The 19,402-nt window shown below is 57.5% G+C and overlaps 1 protein-coding gene across 1 annotated transcript in view; it reads left to right on the forward strand.

Annotated features, from left to right (window-relative positions):
• The window catches only part of SPTB (spectrin beta, erythrocytic), a gene marked incomplete at its 5' end in the record, with an annotated part of 64,053 nt that extends 44,809 nt beyond the window's left edge, over nucleotides 1-19,244 (forward strand). The window contains 9 exons of the mRNA XM_081086052.1: nucleotides 533-671; nucleotides 1,079-1,163; nucleotides 2,677-2,873; nucleotides 3,162-3,211; nucleotides 3,905-3,983; nucleotides 13,289-13,548; nucleotides 15,644-15,817; nucleotides 16,072-16,114; nucleotides 16,248-19,244. Of these exons, the coding sequence (XP_080942178.1) occupies nucleotides 533-671; nucleotides 1,079-1,163; nucleotides 2,677-2,873; nucleotides 3,162-3,211; nucleotides 3,905-3,983; nucleotides 13,289-13,548; nucleotides 15,644-15,817; nucleotides 16,072-16,114; nucleotides 16,248-16,415 (1,195 nt within the window). The 3' untranslated portion in view covers nucleotides 16,416-19,244. The remainder of the gene's footprint in view (nucleotides 1-532; nucleotides 672-1,078; nucleotides 1,164-2,676; nucleotides 2,874-3,161; nucleotides 3,212-3,904; nucleotides 3,984-13,288; nucleotides 13,549-15,643; nucleotides 15,818-16,071; nucleotides 16,115-16,247) is intronic.
• Between the last annotated feature and the right edge of the window lie 158 nt (nucleotides 19,245-19,402).

Genomic DNA, 19,402 nt, shown 5'->3' on the forward strand with positions numbered 1-19,402 from the left:
CTGCAGGCCGATGCTCTATCCACTGAGCCAAACCAGTCAGGGCATAAGTTTAGATTTTTATCGTCCCAAAAAGAAACCATGTGCCCCCAGCCGTCATCACTCCCCATCCCCCCTATTGGAGCCCCTAGCAGCCCCTAACCTGTTTTCTGTCTCTAGACTTTTTTCATAAATGGAATTATATAATGTGTGGTCTTTCCTGCCTGGCTGCTGTCACTGAGCACACGCTGTTCAGGCTGCTTCGTGGTGGCCTGCATCAGAGCTTCATACCTTGTTATCGTCAAATAGCACCCCCAGGCCTCCTCCGGGGTCCCAGGCCCCGCCCAGGCCCTGGCCACTGGCCATTGGGAGACACCAGGGCATCAGTCAGCACCAGTGTTCCTGTGGGGGGAGAGGGGGGCTCAGACCCCAGGCAGGCGAGGGCGGCCCCTCTGAGCAGGACTTGGCATCAGGCTGACCAGAGTCACCTCCGTTTCCTCCTTCCTCGACTCTCTCCCCTGCCCCTGCCCTCCTCCTCCCCTCGCCCCCGCCCCAGGGACGTCTCCTCAGTGGAACTGCTCATGAAGTATCACCAGGGCATCAGGGCGGAGATCGAAACCCGCAGCAAGAACTTCAACGCCTGCCTGGAGCTCGGCGAGTCCCTGCTGCAGAGGGAGCACCAGGCCTCCGAGGAGGTGAGGGGGGCGGTGGGACAGGCAGCCTTCTCCGTCCTTCCCCCACTCTCGCTGGACCAGACAGCTTCCTGGCGAGGCTCATCTTCCTTCCTCCCTGGAGCATTGGTGTGAGAGCCCCCCCACACCCACTCAGGGGCTGGCTGCTTGGTAGAGAGAGCAGGTTAATAACCCACCTGTTGCTGACATGTGTGCAGGCTTTGCAGTTGGCAACACCCGCTTCCTAGGTGAGGTGCCTCAGGGAGGTTAAGTAACTTGCCCAAGGCTGCACAGCCAGCCAGTGGCTGGACCAAGACCCGAAGCCAGGTCTGTGTGACCAAGCCCAGCGGTCTCTGCAGGATCTCTGTGCACCGACTCACACAGGGGGCAGGGTTACCAGAGCCTGAGCTGTTCTCTCTCCCTCCCCGCAGATCAGGGAGAAACTGCAGCAGGTGATGTCCAGGAGGAAAGAGATGAATGAGAAGTGGGAGGCCCGCTGGGAGCGGCTCAGCATGTGTGAGTGCTGCCCGGGAGCCAGGGGACCTGGAGGGGAGGGGCCAGGCCTGCTGGGCGGGGCAGGAGGGTGATGTCACCACTGCTGAGAGCAGCCCCCCCACACAACACACTCATCCTCAAAGCTCCATTGCCCAGGCCTCTGGGAGCCCCTCAGAGGGCCACGCTGGTGGAGCCAGCCGCTGGGATCCTTGGAGAGTTAAAGTAACTGGCCCTAGCGCAGTGATGGCGAACCGTTTGAGCTCGGCGTGTCAGCATTTCGAAAAACCCTAACTTCACTCTGGTGCCGTGTCACATATAGAAATTTTTTGATATTTGCAACCATAGTAAAACAAAGATTTATATTTTTATATTTATTTTATATATTTAAATGCCATTTAACAAAGAAAAATCAACCAAAAAAATGAGTTCGTGTGTCAGAGGTTCGCCATCACTGCCCTAGTGCATCCCAGATGTTTGCTCTGAGGCATGTTGGGCACAGAAGGTGGAGAAATCCCACCACTCAGGCGGGCGCCATGAGCCAGGAAGCCCTGGACGGGTCCCCTGGCTCTTCATGCACGATTCTGTGGGACAGCCGAGGGCTGGGGAGAGGCTGTTCAGGGCAGAGCAGAGCTCCTCAAAGGGAGATGTCTAGACTACATCTTGTTTTCAAAATGGAGTTTGTTCTCACTGATGGGTTTTTTGTTTTTTGGGGGGTTTTTTTTGGTTTTTTTGCACACCAACTGCTGTTTTATTTAATTTTTTAAATATGTATACAGTGGGGCCTTGCCTTACGAGTTTAATTCGTTCCCAGACCGAGCTCATTAAGGAGCTCGTTAACTCAAATTACTCTATCAACTCAGTGCAAGAAATCGGCCGAGAGACAGCTGGTATCTCAAAAAACTCGTTAGTCGGGACACTTGTAAGTCAAGGCCCCACTGTATTTTTTTACTGATTTCAGAGACAGGAGGGAGAGGGAGAGAGAAACATCAATGATGAGAGAGAATCATGGATCGGCTGCCTCCTGCATGCCCCACGCTGGGAATCAAGCCCGCAATCGGGCATGTGCCCTGACCGGGAGTCGAACCGTGACCTCCTGGTTCATAGGTCGATGCTCAGCCCCTGAGCCACGCTGGCCGGGCTCAATAACTTTTCTTTACAGCAGTAACACCCAATCTATATATATCAAAGCCAAAGCAAACGGCCAACTGCCCAGTAGCTATGACACGCACTGACCCCCAGAGGGCAGATGCTCAACGCCGGAGCTGCTGAGCTGCTGTCACTTGGCAGCTGCGGTTCTCACTGATGGGTTTTTAAAGCATCACTACTGATGGAAATGAGGTAGGGGCCTGGCGCGGGGAAGGAGTGGTCTCGGCAGAAGGTCACCCCTGCACAGGGTGTCCGTAGTCACGGGCACGCGTGCGGGCCTCATGCCTGACTGCCCACTCCGTGTGGGTCCCCGAGGTCCCCGGGAGCTGCCGCTGGTGCTGACGGCCCCCTGGGCCCCGTGGGGCCTGTGTCTCGCTCTCCGTGGCAGTGCTGGAAGTGTGCCAGTTCTCTCGGGACGCCTCCGTGGCTGAGGCGTGGCTGATCGCCCAGGAGCCCTACCTGGCCAGCCGGGACTTCGGACACACGGTGGACAGTGTGGAGAAGCTCATCAAGAGGCACGAGGCATTCGAGAAGTCCACGGCCAGCTGGGCAGAGCGCTTCGCGGCCCTGGAGAAGCCCACCACGGTGAGCCGGGCTGGGTGTGGGCGGCCACGCCTGGAGGGTACCTCAGGTCAAGAGCTCTTAGCTGTTGTTGGACACTAAGGACAGGGTGAAAGGCTGGCAAGGCAGGGAGTGAGAAGGAAGCAGGGATGGTAGAGAGGACTGACTTTTGAACCCGAAGACAAGAGGGGGTAACCCAGAAGGAACATATGCCAGGGTGTGGTGGGTACAGGGAGCCCATTAGAGAAAGGGGTCTGAGAGTAGTCTCCGCTCCTTGGCTGCTCTGACCCCCTTGGCCTTTTCCTCCCCCAGCTTGAGCTAAAAGAACGCCAGATCCCAGAGACCCCCGTGGAGGAGACTGGGTAAGTATGGGGAGGGCTGGGTGGTGGGCTTCGCTGGAGCACTCTGCGAGGGGGAGGAGGAGGGAGAGCATTTTTAATCAGAAACAGCCCCCTGATCTTTTTTAATATATTTTCATTCATTTCAGAGAGGAAGGGAGAGGGGGAGAGAGAGAGAGAGAGAGAGAGAGAGAGAGAGAGAGAGAGAGAGGAGAGAGAGAGAGAGAGAGGAACATCAATGATGAAAGAGAATCATTGAACAGCTGCCTCTTGCACGCCCCACACTGGGGATCGAGCCCACAATCCAGGCATGTACCCTGACCTTGAATTGAACTGTGACCTCCTGGTTCATAGTTCAATGCTCAACCACTGAGCTACATCAGCTGGGCCCCCCTGAGGTTTAAAAAATACACCTGTGACCTCTGACACCTGGGCCACTAGTTAGAGAAATCGGGAGTGTCTGGAGCTTGCGGGCAGAGAGGAGCTGTGGCTAACCCCCAAGTCGGGGTGGCTGGAGACCTGATGCAGGCAGAGCCAGTGGGAGCAGCAAGTTAAGGCAGATGAAGCAGCAACTTGCTAAGCACCTGCCAGGCTGCTGGGAGGCCTGGATGGGGAGGTACTTAGCATGAGCTCCGGGAGGAGGGCCGGAGAGCCAGGCCTGGAGTAGGCGCTGGCCTCAGAGGTGCTTGTTTCTGAGGAGGGGCTGTGTCTTCGTAGGCCTCAAGAAGAGGAAGGCGAGACAGCAGGGGAGGGCCCCCGAGGTCCCCATCGAGCGGCCACGGAGAGAACGTCCCCGGTCAGTTTCCTGTCCCACTTGTCTAGTTCCTGGGAGTCGTTGCTGCCAGAACCTGCTCATCCCTACTAGGCTCGGCCGGGGCCGGGGCCGGGGCCGGGTCGGAAGTCGAGGGCAGGCACAGCCACCGCACCCCCAGACTCCTCCTTCAGACCAGTCTGCATTTCCACTTAGGTTTTCTCAATTCCTAGACTGACTCCCCTCCTCCCCTCGACCCAGAAGAAACTGACATGTTAGCCCACTGACATGACTCCATTAGTTTGGTTTTACCTAGTCTAATAAATTTTCTTGTATAAATACATCACCATCTACATCAGGGGAAACAGTGTATACAGGGATGACTCATTTCCATACACGGTCCTTTTTCCCCCTCACTCCATCCTTAACACAGTGTCTCACCACACACATACACACACATACACAAATAGACAGCCCAGGGGTGCCCGCCACAGCCACGCATTTCAGGGCGCCCGCTCCTCTAGCAGTCCTCTCCCTCCCCAGGCACAGCCCCCTGCCCCATTGCACCTTCCTGGTCTGAGGCCTGTTGGTCAATGAGTTTGGATGTGGAGCTGGTTCTGGGGCAAGAACAGACTTGAAGGAGCCCTGTGAGCATGGGGAGAGCCCCAGGGCTTCTGGGTCACAGGGCCAGTCCCCCCACTTGTGGAAAAGGAGCGTGTGTGGCTGAGGGGAGGAGAGGGAGGGGACTAAGACCCACCAGCTGCCAGTTGCCTGGGCATATGGCTCAGGACCTTGCCTGGAAGAGGTCCCTTAGCTAAAAGGACCCAGGGGGTCGGTGCAGGAGGCCTGTGAGTCTGTAACCCAGGTTTGGGGGAAACGCCCTGGGGAGCGGCTGAAAAGAAAGCAAAATCTCAGCATGTGCCTTGCATGGCTTCTCTCTGCATGAACCCCGCCTCTACAGGTGCCCTGGTGAGCTTGCCTGAACCTTTGCGGGTTTAGGGAAACTGGTATTCTAGGTGAAAATTTCTGGCACACCAACCACCCCAGAAAAAAATGCACACACAGTGATTGTTTCCTGTGCAGAATCCCTGTCAGGTCCAGACTTCAGCCCTTCAGCACACACTTCTGTGACACACACACACACACACACACACACACACAGCCCCCTCTCCGCCTCCAGCCTGGTCGGAGGCCTCTCTTCCTGAGCTGCACCAGCCCTTTGTGTCCAGCAGAGGGCACTGCTGGGCTCCCGCTGCCGGGTCTCTCCCAGAAGTTCCCTCTCAAGCTCCCATCGTGGCCTGTGGGAGTCTCTGGTGGACTGCGCCCCAGCCCCTTTCTCCCAGTGACAGCCCCCGCCGGAAGGAGCGCCAACACTGGGGGCTGGCACGGACTGTGGACACAGGGGCTGGGGCTGCCCCCGCCTCCACCTCCTGCACCACCCGCGCTTCGGCTGTGCATCCCCCTGTGTCTGTGTGCAGTGGTGTCCCCGGTCTGCGGGCTCCTTGTGACCTCCTGAATGACTCCACCCATTGTCTGTGTCACGTACGTCTGTGCAAATGTAATTACATGTGTGTCAGCCGCCTCCATCCAGCATCGGGAGGTCATTGGGTTCGGGGGAATAAAACCTGCTTGGACCTGAGTCTCTCTGGAAGGAAGAGTGGGCCCACCCTGGAGACCCTCTCAGAGAGCCCGCCCTCCAGCCGGGAAAACGGGCCTGTGCCCGGCACCAGGAAGAAACCAGTGGCGACTCCGTAAAAGCCAGGCCCGAGGCCTCCTGGGAACACTTCCTGCTGCCGTCCTGTCTCAGCCTGCGTTGAGTTTCCATGAGGATCCACGAAACTCCGAGGGAGGTGTGCTCCCCCGTTGGTCTCTGATACGAGAAGAAAACCTAACGGGTCTCACGCAGGCTGGGAGCCCTTTGCAGACACGAAGGCCTCTCCCAGGACGGCGGCTGTCTGCTGGGCCTTCTCTTGGTGGGCCTGGGCGCGGTGGCTGGCTGCTGTCCCGTGTGTGTGGTCTGGTGTCGGTGCCCTATAGAATAGACCCACGCGTGTCGCTTCCTGTGAGACCCATCACTGGTGCATGCGGCTTCCTGCTTGGGGGAACAGACGGGAGCGGACCAGGCACCTGAGCCCGTCTAGACTGCTGCACACCACAGGCGGCCACCCTGCCGGCCCCACCCGGCCCTCCCCTTCCTGGTGTGCACACACACGCATGTACACGCAGGCTCCGAGTGCCATTCCCTGCATCGCTATTTTCTTCAAACACATCGCTGTGTGGTGCATCACCTCCCTCGCCCCTCACCTTTCCCCATTAGAGCATATTCTGGTAAAAACGGATTTGTTCATAAGGTAAGCAGGTAAGTAAGTGTGTGTGAGGCCAGCAGAAGAAGCAGGTATGACAGCAGGCCAACTCCGGGGTGGAGGTCAGGACGCTGGGCTCTCGCCCCGAGTTCTTCGGGAACCTCCCGGCATGATTTAGAGAAGCTGCCTCGTCTTCCCGGGTCTCCTCGCCCTTATAAAGCCCTCCGCAGGATTACAGAAAATTCCTGAGTGTCATCAGTGTGCTGAATAAAGGGAGGGCCGGGAGAGTGGTTTTCCCCACTTGTCAGGTGCTGGTGAGTGCGAGGCTGGAGATGGGAAGGACGAGGCAAAGGGCTGGGGTGCTTGCCTCTGTCCCTGTTTGGGGAAGAGGCAGAGCTGGATCTCAGTTCCTGACACAGCCAGTACCTTTGCCTCTCCTCCTGGTTGCTAGAGGGGGCCCCCTTCCTCTCTGTGCCTGGGGCGCACTCACCCCAATACCCTCACCTTACATGTTTCCCTTGCACCTGCGTGTGGCCCTGGGAAGGGCTGGGGTCCTGCTAGGGTCCTCATCTCCCGGGCTCTGGAGCCTCGGAATCCTCCTTGACATCCGAGTGAGATGCTGACGTTGAGATGTTGTGTTGGTTTCACGGGACAGAAGCGATATCGCAGAGAATCTGAGTTACTCCAGGCCCTGGCCAGCAGCCCTGGATGTCTCCTGGCTGCGCCCTGGGTTTGTCCCTGGCCTGGTGGGAAGGGGGCTGCTCTGGGAATTCCCAGCCAGGCTGCTGTGACAGATCACATGCCTGAAAGGTGCTCCTAGGGGCTGTGACACAAAACAGTGTCCTCGGGGTTCATGGTTTGGGACAGTCAGGCCTGGACAGATGCGGTCTGTGGTTCAGGACTCGAGGGCGCCAGGCCCGCAGGAGAGCAGCTGCCCGGTGCAAGTCATTACCAGGCCCCGCAGGAGGTTGTCACAGAAAACGCCCTCCCCCAAGCACTCAGATGGCACTCTCACTGGGACCCCAGGCTGCCTGCAGCTGGCTTCCCGAGGACTGGGATGAGCATGGGCATTGAGACTAGGACCCTGGCTCTCCTCCTGTGATCGCTGTGGCTTCAGAAGAGTAGCCAGCAGGAGAATGCAAGCGACAGTGCCTGGGGCTGGATGGGCACTGAGTTGCAGCCCTCCCCACTCTTCTGGGAGACAGGACACCTTTCAGCCAGTGCCTGGCTGGCTCTAGAGCTGCTACCCCCTTGGCAACCTGTGCAACTCCCCCAGGCAGCCTGGCGCTTTCATCAGCAGCCAGAGCCCAGGCTCTGACGTCCTGGGAGGGATGTGGGTGTGGAGGCAGCAGCTGTTTCTTCTTGCCTGAGCAAGCTTCCCCATCCCTCCTCCCCTCCCCCTGCGAGGCCCAACTGAGCTGCTGCTTCGCATTTTGCAGTGAATGCAAATCTTGTGTTTGCTCATAATGAGCAGACCGGCCTGGAAAGAACCCCATTTCCCCTAAACTTGGGCGTGTCCTTGCCTCCCCAGGATGCCTGAGTCAGCGAGGCAGGGGTGTGTCTGCCTGCTCTCTGGCCCCGGGCCCTGGTACTCCAGCCTCCCCAGAGAAGCTCGCTCTGGGCTCTTGCTGGACAGCTGCTCACTGCTGGGTGTGCCCAGCTTTTGTGCTGTGTTCAGACGGGATCTTTCTGGCCACACTGTTCCAAAGGCCCCTCCCGAGTTCTTTCTTCCAAGCTGTGTCTCAGAGCATCCCAGATACTGGTGGGCTCGGGGCGGCCTCAGCTCAGAGTCGGGTTGGAAGCTGCCGGCTCGACAGTGGGTGGTGGAGCTGGATGGGCGAGTCATCTGGTTAGTCTTTCTGATGCCGACCCAGCAAGCCCTGCTCTCCAGGGCAGGGCCCGAAGAGCCCACACCCTGGTGGGAATGATGAAGACAGCTCCCCAGGAAGCCTCGCTCTCCTCTGGCCCAGATGCTGCCAGTGGGCCAGGTCTCCCCCCCGCCCCCACGTCCGTCCAAGGGGACCCTGCACACTCCCCTCTCCATCGCCCTCACTTTACCTGGGGGCCTTCTGCTCTTGTTCCCTCCTGTTGTCTTCCCTGGACCCCCAGTTGGCATCTCAGACAGCTGGCCCCAGGAGCACATGTTGATCCGCTTTGCTCCCCACCCCACTTCTCATCCCCACCACCAACCGGGGGACCCTCACTGCCTGGCCCAGCCTCAGCTCCTCACCCTCTTCCCCTATTCAACAACTTCTCTTTAGACTTTTGTCTCTGATCACTCTAAGTGGCCATCTCTTCATCTCTGACTGCTCTCAACTCAACAGACCATCCCTTTTTCTTTCCTTGTGAACAACTGTGGACAGCCTGCCTGCCAACAGCCCCTCACCCAGAGGAGAGCCTCGGTGTCAGGTGCCAGGTGCCGGTGGAGGGTAAAACTCAGGTGTAAGTGGCCAGCTCCCTCCCCCCCCACACACACACACACCTGCAGTTCCCCAGGGGTATGTGGTTGCCTACCGCATTAGCAATAGGTCTTGTCTGGCTCCAAGCCTCGCTTCTGGCCCCTTCCAGTGTGGTTCTGATGTGATCCGCTGCCTCAGCTGGCCAGCCACGTGTCTTACAGAACCGAGCTGCCCATGTGGGCTGTGACCCATCAGACAGGTACTTCCCTCTAGCAATAGTACCCCCCCCTTCCCCCCGAAGCAGGTCTGCATCTCAACCTTCTGCTTCACTAGATGTGAGGCTGTGGGCAAGTTATTCATTCCCCACCCCAGGCCTGGTTCCCTCCTCTGAAATCGGTGTGGTGAGGATACCTGCCTTGCAGAGAGGGTGTGAGGATGGGAAGAGAGAGTACAGGTAGAACATCTGGCATCTGGTAGGTGATTAGTTAAGTCTTCATTTTTTTCCTCCATCCCTCACTGTAGCCTTTCATCTCTTTTTTTAAAAATATATTTTATTGATTTTTTATAGGGAGGAAGGGATAGGGATAGAGAGAAACATCGATGAGAGAGAAACATCAATCAGCTGCCTCCTGCACACCTCCCACTGGGTATGTGCCCGCAACCAAGGTACATGCCCTTGACTGGAATCGAACCTGGGACCCTTGAGTCTGCTGGCCAACACTCTATCCACTGAGCCAAACCAGTTAGGGCAGCCTTTCATCTCTTAAAAGAAACTCCCTCCCTATGAATTCTAACATCCATTGCCTAAGCCCTCCCGAACCTTCCCGGCGTGCCCCTCCCTCGAGGCCCACTACACACACACCCTGGGCCCAGTCCTTGTGGTGACACAGGCAGGACCATCGGACGGCTAAGGCGGAGCATTCGCTTTCTGTGACGCACCCTTATGCCCTGGCCCTCGCTTATCAGCATCTCCTCTCGAGAGAAGCTCCTCACTTGTGTTTCTTTGCTTGTTGGTGTACCTGGGTTCACTGAGCATCTTCTAGAACCTCCACAATTTCCTGTGTTCACAAAGCTAGAGTAGTCTGTGTGCTGTCCTCCCGCCACCTGCTGGCTGAGCCTGGAAGGACACCTTCCACTCTTGAGAAGAAATGTGCCCATAACCTCCCTTTCTTGAACCTCCTTTGTGGAGGAGACTCTCAACCCTCTGCCTGCACCCCCCCGCCAAGCCAGCTTCCTAGCAAGGCAGGACCCTAAAAAGTTGAGCTTACAAGATTCTGAGGTGGCCATCCCCCCCTCACCCACCTCCAACAGTGGCCGGGGCCTCTCCCTGTTTACGATCCTATAAAAGGCTCCTGTCTGTGCCCTTCTATCCTCTCATGTCCCCCAACCAGCAGCCAATAGCAGATGTCCCCAGTCCTACCCTGGCATCATGACCCCAGCAGCCAGTGCGCATGCCCGCCTCTCACACATCTCCCCCACCCCTGCCCACCAGAGAACCCGGCTCCATGCTGCAGGCAGCACCGCCCTTATTCCAGCCCTCACCCCCAGGCCATTCTCCCTCATGCTCTCACTCCCACGTATGGCCTAAGACTCACCAGCCAGCCCAGCCTGACCCCCAGAAACTCCAAGCAGCTGGCCCTTCCCCCGCCGTGTCCCTAGCTCCTCTGGGTGCCGTCTCTAGGCTGGGTACCGCTTAGCAGTGTAGATCTAATCCATGCACCCTCCCAATGGCCTGAGGGCTAGCGCAGCAGGCCTTCTGCCTATAGAATGGAGGACAGACGGGAACCAGACCACCTCACCTATGCAGGGCCTTTTGGCAGAACCTGCCTGTCTCTACAGCCAAGGAGCCCCCAGCTCTGGGCCCCGCTCCTCAGCCAGCCCCCCCTTTTGGTGCTCTGCTGTCCTCAGACCCCTCCGCCTATTGGGCAAGGCAGGATCCCCATGGCCTGGTTCCAGAGGCCGCAGAACTCACCTCCTCCCCTATTTCCCGACTCCCTCTTCTAAGATGGCACAAAGCATAGTCACCCCTGGAACCTGGGGCAGGAAGGTCTGTCTGCCCAAACCATGCCACCGTCTTTCTCATCGGTGTCCCCTCCCCCAGCCAGGGGAAGAGAAGCCATCAGCCCTGGGCCTTCTCCTCAGGCCTTGGCGGTGGGGACAGAGAGGACAGGGTGCACTTTAAATCTCTCCATGGGGACAGTCCAGAGCACTTAAGAAATCATTGGAAACGCCCCTTTTCCGAAGCCAACCCATGACCCAGCCAGTTAACTTTTGATCACAGGGGCCTTGGCCTCTGGATGCCCCTGCCAGGGAATGGGCTGGGCACCCACTGGGAGGAAGCAGAGAGAGGTGGTTATGTTGGAAAGCAGTCCTGGGGAAATGCATCTTTATTTTCAGAGGACAGTTCCCAAAAGGAAGGAAAATGGAAGTGAAAGTGTAGGAAGAAAATGTGGACCCACAGGCCTCCAGTAAGACCAGACCCAGGAGGGGAAGGCTGGGTGAGGGTCAGGCATGGCTGTGAGGGTCTGCGGACTCCCCACCCAATGTCTGCCATGCCATCTTCCCGAGACCCCAGGGCAGGTGCGGGGAGGAGCAGCACGGCCAGGTGGAGAGGGAAGGGATGAAAAGGCTTCACTCTGCAATACTGTCCACCTCCCAAACCTTACACCAGATCAGAGGGTTGGCCTGATGGGGTTCCCAGAAGGACCCCAAACCCAGGCTCCAGCCCTACTCCTGTTACTCTTGCCTTTCCTCTGTGCTAGAGGACACCCAGGCTTTGGGCCTCCAGATCCTTGTGGGCAATGCTGGCTCATTGTGCTCTTGAAGATGCAAATTGTGCAAATGCATGAAAATGAGGGTGGCCTGGCCACAACTCTCAGGGGGTTCTAAGACAGCAAAGGATGAGAGCCCTATAGATGTGATAGAAACTCAGGTCTGTCCAGTTCTGCAATGCACGTTCTTAATTGCCTCCAATACTTGTAAGCTGTGTGATCTTGGATAAGTCACTTAACCTCTCTGAGCAAAGATTTTCTCATAAATTGAAGGTATTTGACTAGGATAGTGGTTTTCGATCTTTTCCAGTCATGTTATCCTTTCTTTTATAAGATCTTAGTGGTACCCCAACTTACACCTGTTTATTGAACAGCCCTCGCTTTATGGAATATAAACATGACCAGCTTCATCTTTCTTTCAAGCACTGCCTTCGAACATGGCCATTGAGCCTCCCTTTCCATTCCTTAGCGCTATCTCAGGCAGACCTTGGTCACTTTTTGTCTACCCAACCTATTTCAGTTAAAAGCTTCAATCTGGTGTCCAAGACGGTGCCCACATCCTCCCATCCTCCATCTCTCTCTTTCGTATTTGACTGTGTCTTTTGTAGGAGCCACAGTGGGGAGCAGGGGTCTGCTCTTCTGGGCCTCGACTCATCTTCAGTGGTTGGAGTAAGGAGTAGAAAAGGGATCCATCTCATCACTACCTCCTGGGGAGCTCCTGGGCTGTTGATGCCCTTGGTCCTTTGGGTGTTCAGACGCGGCTGAGTGGCGGCCTTCAAGGCCTTCCCATCTGGCGCTGCAGGGTCTCCGCAGTCAGGCCTTTGAGACAAGGTTCTGGCCGGATGGCTTTGAGCTGGGCTGCCTTCCTTGGTGCTCATTGGACATGTAGGCGAGCCACCCATCTGGCCTGCCCGCTTTCTCCTCCTGCAGCAGGCACAGGGCAGATCAAGGCTTCTGCATAAGGAGGTGCCCAGCTGGGGAATGGGAGGGCTACTTCCCCTCTCATGGGCACCTGACACAGCGCGTGGCTCCACTGGAGGCCCTTCACTCAGCGTGGGCAGCCAGGAGCACCCGCCCTCCACGGGGAGGTGCAGGGAGGCAAAGCCAGTCCTTCCCCAGGGCAGGGACTCCTTACAGGCAACGGTCCGCCCTCCGACATTAGCATGCATGAAAGGCTTATGAAGGAAGCCCGATGCGCTGACCCCGCTCCAGGCTAAAGCAGCAGCATAAAGGCAGGGTCCCGGCCTCTTGCATTCGCGTTCTCAAGGTGAGTTTTACGTCAAAGGCATCCAGGCTTGGGAACCGCTGCCCCATCAAATGGCAGGAGCAGGGCCAACTAGGCTGGGTTCTCCCTTTTTAAGGGCGTGGGGGACACATAGGGCCTGGCGCCCTCACTTTGAGGTTTTAGACACAGGGGAAGGTTAACAGAAGAGTTCCCCTTCATCTTATGCACATGTTTTTCAACCCGGCCTAATAGCAGCCCTTCATAGGAAATCTTGCCAGAGCCCACGGAGAACTCGGCTGGAGTTAGAGCACGTGACAGGGCAGGGTAGGGCCTGAGGCAGGTGGTGAGCCGGGCTTGGCCATCAGGGTCCCAAACCCCCCGATGAGAGAACCATGGGGCCCCTTCGGCTCACTCTAAGAACCTCCTGTTGATGTCAGATGGGGGGTGGGAATGGAGCCAGAGACGTGGGCAGAGACTAGGGAAGCAGGCCAGCTGGTACCCACAGCAGGTGCAGAGCCAGGGAGGGCCAGGAGGGGCACAGCAGAAGGGAACTGGGCTCCGGTGGGGGCCTGCTGGCTTCCCAGTTCTGCTGAGCAGCCGTCCCCGGGCAGAACCCCAGCAAGGTGTGCTCCCCCCATGTGCCCCTGAGCAGGGGGAAGAAGAGAGACAGTGGCCCCAGGACCTGCAGCCGCCACCCCCACCGGGACCGCAGAAGGAAGAGCAGGAGGAGAAATCCGGCGGGGATGAGAGGCCCGCCACAGAGCCTCTCAAGGTCCTGGACACACCTCTGAGCGAGGGCGACGAGCCCATCACGCTGCCGGCCCAGCAGGACCACGGGCACAGCGTGCAGATGGAGGGCTACCTGGGCCGCAAGCACGACCTGGAGGGGCCCAACAAGAAGGCATCCAACAGGTGGGTGGAGAAGAGGCTGCGGTGGGTGGGGAGCCTGGGCAACATAGTTCTGTGCTGGGGGAGAGGGTGCCCTCTACTTCTGGCCGTGAGTGTTCCTGGGCGCCCCTCTGACACCTGGCATGATGGGAAAGCCTGCCTTCAGTTCTGGTCCCAAGTTCAAATGCTGTGACCTTGTGCAAGTTACTCAGCCTAAGTTCGTTTCCCCCTTTGTAAGATGATGATAACATGCCTCTTTGATGCGGAGACCAGGCTATGGAGCAGCATAGAGACCACCAGTGCCGTTACTCTGATCCCAGGGCGGGGTAGGTCAGTCTGGCACTGACAGCATATCCTTGACCAAGTCCCACTTCGTACCAATCGGGGCTTGTTTCCCCAGCTGTATAATACAGGAGAGTGGGGTCGGCGTAGATGCAGGGACTCCATGACCTTGAGGAATTCCTTCAAAAGCTGTGTCCTTTCCTGACCTGGAGGCAGTCACGCCCTTGGCTTTGTTCTGCTACCCAGAGATGCCTCTTTAAGGACTCTGGGCCTCCACCTTCAGGCCGCTGTCCAGGGTCCCAGGGACTGGGTGGCAAGGAGGTCGAAGCCAGCCATGTCCCAGGACCAGCCGGCAGCACACAGAGTCTGTTCTGGGGACGCCAACGCTAATGCAAGTTCCAGAAATGAATTTGGGGACTCCCCTGCCTGAAGAGGTGTACTGCCTATGTGGAGAGTCCACCAGGAAGGTGGAAAGTAGCGTTTATCGAGCTCCTACTGCGTACCAGGCATGATGTTAGGACTGATGCAATCTTCCTGACTGCCCTGTGATATTGAGGTTTCCATCTTCCAGATGGGGAAACAGAAGCTCAGATTAAACCGTTTGTTCCAGGCAGGATTGTATTCCCAGACCCAGACCCTTCTTAGCAGCTGCCTTCCTTGGGCTACAACTCAAAGGTGGTGGTGAGGGGCTGGAGGAGAGCCCGAAGCTGGGCGTCAGGAAGCGGGGCTCGGTGAACTGGCTCTGCAGCCAGCCCTGTACAGGTCACCTTCTCTCTCCGACCTCCCTGCCCTTCCTCCCTGCGTGCCCTACTAGTGTTCCACCTTCCTGCCCTCCAGGAGGGAGGGAGGGAGAAGCAAGAATGAGGAGGAGGCAAAGGAGGAGGGGGAAGAAGGAAGAGGAGCTTAAGGTTTCTCAGAGTTCATCTCTGAAATGGCAATGTGTTCCCCCTTTCTCATGGGGGAGCTCCGTTAGCCCACAGCAGCTTCAAGCTCGCTGTTGTCACCCAGCACACCAGCTGAGACGAGCCTTGATTTGCACAAATACGTTTCTTGTACAAGTGCTAGTACAGTTTGCTGGGCATATATCAACAAAACAAAAAGTAACAGCAAACAAAACAAAAAAATAACAGCAACCACCAAACAAAACCCCGCGCTGAGCACGTCACGGCTCTGTACTGAGAATCCAGTGTGCTCGTGGACGGGGAGGTGCTGTGCAAAGTGTACGCTGTTGGTCTCAGACTCGACGATTCTATTAAAAACGTATCTCAAGGTAAGATCAACGTTATCGGCAAAGGTTTATGCACAAGAATGTTTACCCCCTGGTCCACCGATAAAAGGATTATTTATATACATGTGATGGGATATCATACAGCTATTCAAAATTACTTTCAAGAGATATTTAAGGATTTGAGGATGTCCTCATGATATAATGTTAAGCATAAATGCAGGACATAAAAGTGGATATATAGTATAATCCAATTTTAGCTATATATGGGGGGGGCAAAAGTAGGTTTACAGTGGTAATACAAATAAATAATACAATTAATAATACAAGAATAAACTCTGTTGCATATGCTCACAACTGTAAACCTACTTTTGTCCACCCGGGTATGTGAGCAGAAAAACATGTGAATAGAAAAAAAAGACTAGAAATACATGAAATGTTAACAATAGTTAACACTTGGAAATGAAATTACATGGAGATGACTTTTACTTCCAAGAAAATGTATTACTATTTATCAGGGCAAAAATGGTGTCATCAAAACCAGGGGCAGCTCTAGGACTTGTCGAGCCGTGGACCAGGACGGGGGTGACCTGGCCGTCTGCATCGTTGCAGGTCCTGGAACCACCTGTACTGCGTGCTCAGGAACAGCGAGCTGACCTTCTACAAGGACGCCAAGAACCTGGCCCTGGGGGTGCCCTACCACGGGGAGGAGCCCCTGGCCCTGAGGCATGCCATCTGTGAGATCGCTGCCAACTACAAGAAGAAGAAGCACGTCTTCAAACTGAGGTGAGGCCTCCTGTCCACCGCCCTCCCCTGGTGGTGTGACTGGCAGGAGTGGCTGAACAGGGGCCTCTACCTGGGGCCAGCTCCATGCCTGAGTTGCCCCACAGGGATTTTTCAAATCAAAAAGGCTGAGGGCCCAGATTCTTACCTCTCTCGGGTGCTGTGCGCCTGAGAGGGGCTGTGGCATCAGAGCCAGCCCTCTGCCCGGGCAGGGGCTCCAGACGTGGCCCAGGACAGGAAACCCTTTGTCCTCCTAGGTTGAGCAACGGCAGCGAGTGGCTCTTCCATGGCAAGGACGAGGTAAGTGCAGGGCAGCCTGGCCCAGCCCCTGGGACACAGGGGCACATGGAGAAGGCGCCCTCAGAAGCGGCAGTCCCAAGGCCTCCCTCCCGTCCTTTGGGGAGGTGTGAGGCCTGACCCTCCCGCCCTACAGGAGGAGATGCTGTCCTGGCTGCAGGGCGTGAGCACCGCCATCAACGAGTCCCAGAGTATCCGCGTCAAGGCCCAGAGCCTGCCCCTGCCCTCCGTCACCGGCCCTGACACCAGCCTTGGCAAGAAAGACAAGGAGAAGAGATTCAGCTTCTTCCCCAAAAAGAAGTAGCCTCTTGCGGCACCCACAGGTGGGGCCGGGCTGCGGGTGCCGCGGTGCCTCCCTCGACGGACCAGGACAGGCTGGGGCGTCCTCGGCCTTGACCTTGGCCACAGCCCTCCTCCCGCCCGGCTGCCCGCTGCCTGCTGCCCGCCTGCTCCTAGTGGCCGGGCGGGGCTCCCGGGCCCACGCTGCACTGCAATAGCTGCCTTCACCTGCCCGACGCCTGCTCCCCCACCATCTGCAGAGCGGCTCCAGGGACACAGGCTCCTGGCTTCGCTGGGCCTCGGGGCCTGGGGGTAGGATACGGTCTCCCAGGCACACGCCCTCCTCCCACCCTATGTTGAGGATGCACCGGCCCCCAGCCCCATACAAGCTAGAGCAGGAGGCTGACGGGTCCTCAGATGCTGCCACTCCCAAAGCAGATCTTGCATGGGATCACCCCCCACTTGGTCCAAACCAGAGAAAGGGAAGAGGACACTGGAATACCTGAGCCACCCCCGGGCACGAGGAAGGAGCCTCCAGGTAGGCCCAGAGGGAAAAGGGCTGCTGGGGCCTGAGGGACATGATGGCCCTGCTCCCCGCTGGGCTTCCTCAGAACTGGGACTCTCACCTCAGGGGCCACCACATCCCTTCCCCCCTCCAAGGTCTGTGGGTCCCAAGGGCAAGGGGCCTCCCGCTGCTTCCAGCACTCTTTGCCACCACCACAGGTGGCAGAAGGGCCAGGAAGCTCTGCAGCGGTCCTTCCAGAGTCTAGAATCTAGACCTTCCGTTGAAGCTTAGGGCTAGCGCTCAGACCTGAGGGAGGTAGACACGTCCTGACACTGCCTAAGGCGCTGCCTCTCCATGCTGGGACCTCTCCCAGTAGCAGCTGAACCAGCAATATCAACTCAGACCCAGGCCCCCTTCGAGACAGTACAGTCCCCAGATACCAGATGGACAGCCCAGCACCTGGAGTCAAGCAGCCCAAAGCCAAATACCCAATGTGTACTGTCTATATAGCTGGTCCCACCCGAGGTTACCGGCTGATAGGCAGCCAAGTTCGTGTATGACCTACCGCCCTGGGATGGCAAACCTGGCCTCACTGGGGGTTACCACCCTCACCACACAACCCATGGACAGCTGGACAAATGCTGGGGCCAGAGCCATGAAGGTGGGGCACCCCTTGCTCAGCTTCTCTGAAGGCCCTGGCCTTGGGTCTTGGGGGAGTCACACGAGTGCAGAAGTCACCAAATGTCACCCCATCCCCAAGCACAGCTAAAGGGGCCCTGTAACCTAGATGCACAGGGACGGCCTTCCCAGGCGGCCGAGGTTGACTTCCAGAGGGAAGGGGGCTGGGTCCACAGGGATGTCCCTGCCGCGCTTCGAAAGCAACGCAGCTCCAGCCCAGTGTCTTAACGGGCTCAGTCCCGCAGAGGGGTGGAGCTGGTGGCACTGCCCATTTCCCCTGGGGAGACAATACGAGGCCCTACGGCTGCCGCTGCTGCTTCCATCACCCTCCCCAAAAGGAGCCTTAGATTCTTCCGGCAGTGGGTGAGGCCAGGTAGAAACCCGGGGATGGGCATCCGGCCTTCCCAGGAACACTTAGCACTTAGCCTGAGTCTTCCGGGACAACTCTGCACTCCTCGGGGATCAAGGCCACTACGTCAAGGTGAAGTTGACCTCGGCGGACGAACCGTGGGAGGGAGGTTCTCCGATGGGAGCCTGACATCCCTGGATCAGGTGGTCCCGCCCTGCAGCCAGGGCCTTCATGTGGCCCCTGTACACTTAACCCTGCAGCCCTCTTTATACCTACAGGGAGCGTAGCATAGACCACTCACTAGCCTCTTCCTACACCTGGGGAAACCGAGGCAGGAGGCAGTGCGGTAACTATACTCACCTGGCAAGAAAGAAGGCCTCTGGTACATCTGAGGGCATGTCCTGCTCCGGGCAGAGCGCGTTCCTTGCTGAAGAGCAGGTGCTGGCAAGTCTCCCTCCACTGCTTCCCAGGCCAGTCTTGAGGGAGCCCAGGAACAAGGGCCCCCTCCCCTCCACGCGTGCCAAAGTAGCACCTGAGCGAGGAATCTCAGCCCCAAGAATGGAAAGGCCCCAAAGGAAGCACGAGGACCCAACCAGCCAGGTCCCCAACGGTCAAGGGTAGCCAGCTGCATGCGACCCGCCGCCTAGTGCCAGCTCCCACATCCCTCCACCAACTGGGCTGACAGTGCAGGCACCCAGCTTTGGGAGACTATGCCACATGGAGGCGAAGCCCCTGGTGCCCTGCAAGGCAATTGTGGTGTTTTTGGGTTTTTTTGTCCTTCCATTTTCTACTCTGCAGTCTTTTAACAGAATTCCCAAACTAGGTCGACACAGCTCCAGTCCACACCAGCACACCAGGCTTCCTCCCAGGGCAGTTGAGGAAGCTCCCTCTGGGCATGGCTGGGTGGTCCTCCTGCCCCTTCACCCTCTGGCCTCCACGGACTCTGGCTGAGGGGGGATGATCCTTAGGCTTCCCTCCCCCACTAGCACCCATCACAGGAGGCCTGTCGGAGGCTCCCGTCCACAGCACTTCCTTCCTGCCTATTGGAGGGCAACAAGGGTCCCGGAGGCTGGTCCTGGATCCCCTCTTCCCTTCAGTGGGAGGGGCAGAGAGCCCAAGGGCCATGCGGCTTGGTCCCTTGGACATGCAAGCTCAGGGAGGACATAGCGGAGGAGGCAGCTACAGAGGACTTTGCAACCCTGTTGGGCACAGACCACGCAACCTGGGGCCAACTGGGCCTCGTCCTCTACCTGCTCAAACGTGCTTCCACCAAACAGAGGAAACCCATTTACTAGTTTTTCTAATAAATCAATAATGCTCCACATTTCTCTCCATTTCATATTTGACAAGCCTTGCCTCCCTTTGCCCTGGGCCAAGGAAGGCTGGTTGAGCAAGGAAGGCGGGAGCCATTTCCAAGCCAGACTCTCTGGCTTGTCTCTGAGTCTTACGGGCCAACTCTGCCAGCACCCACGTCCTGCCT

The sequence above is a fragment of the Myotis nattereri genome, assembly GCF_964212035.1.
Source record: "Myotis nattereri genome assembly, chromosome: 1".
Lineage (NCBI taxonomy): Eukaryota > Metazoa > Chordata > Mammalia > Chiroptera > Vespertilionidae > Myotis > Myotis nattereri.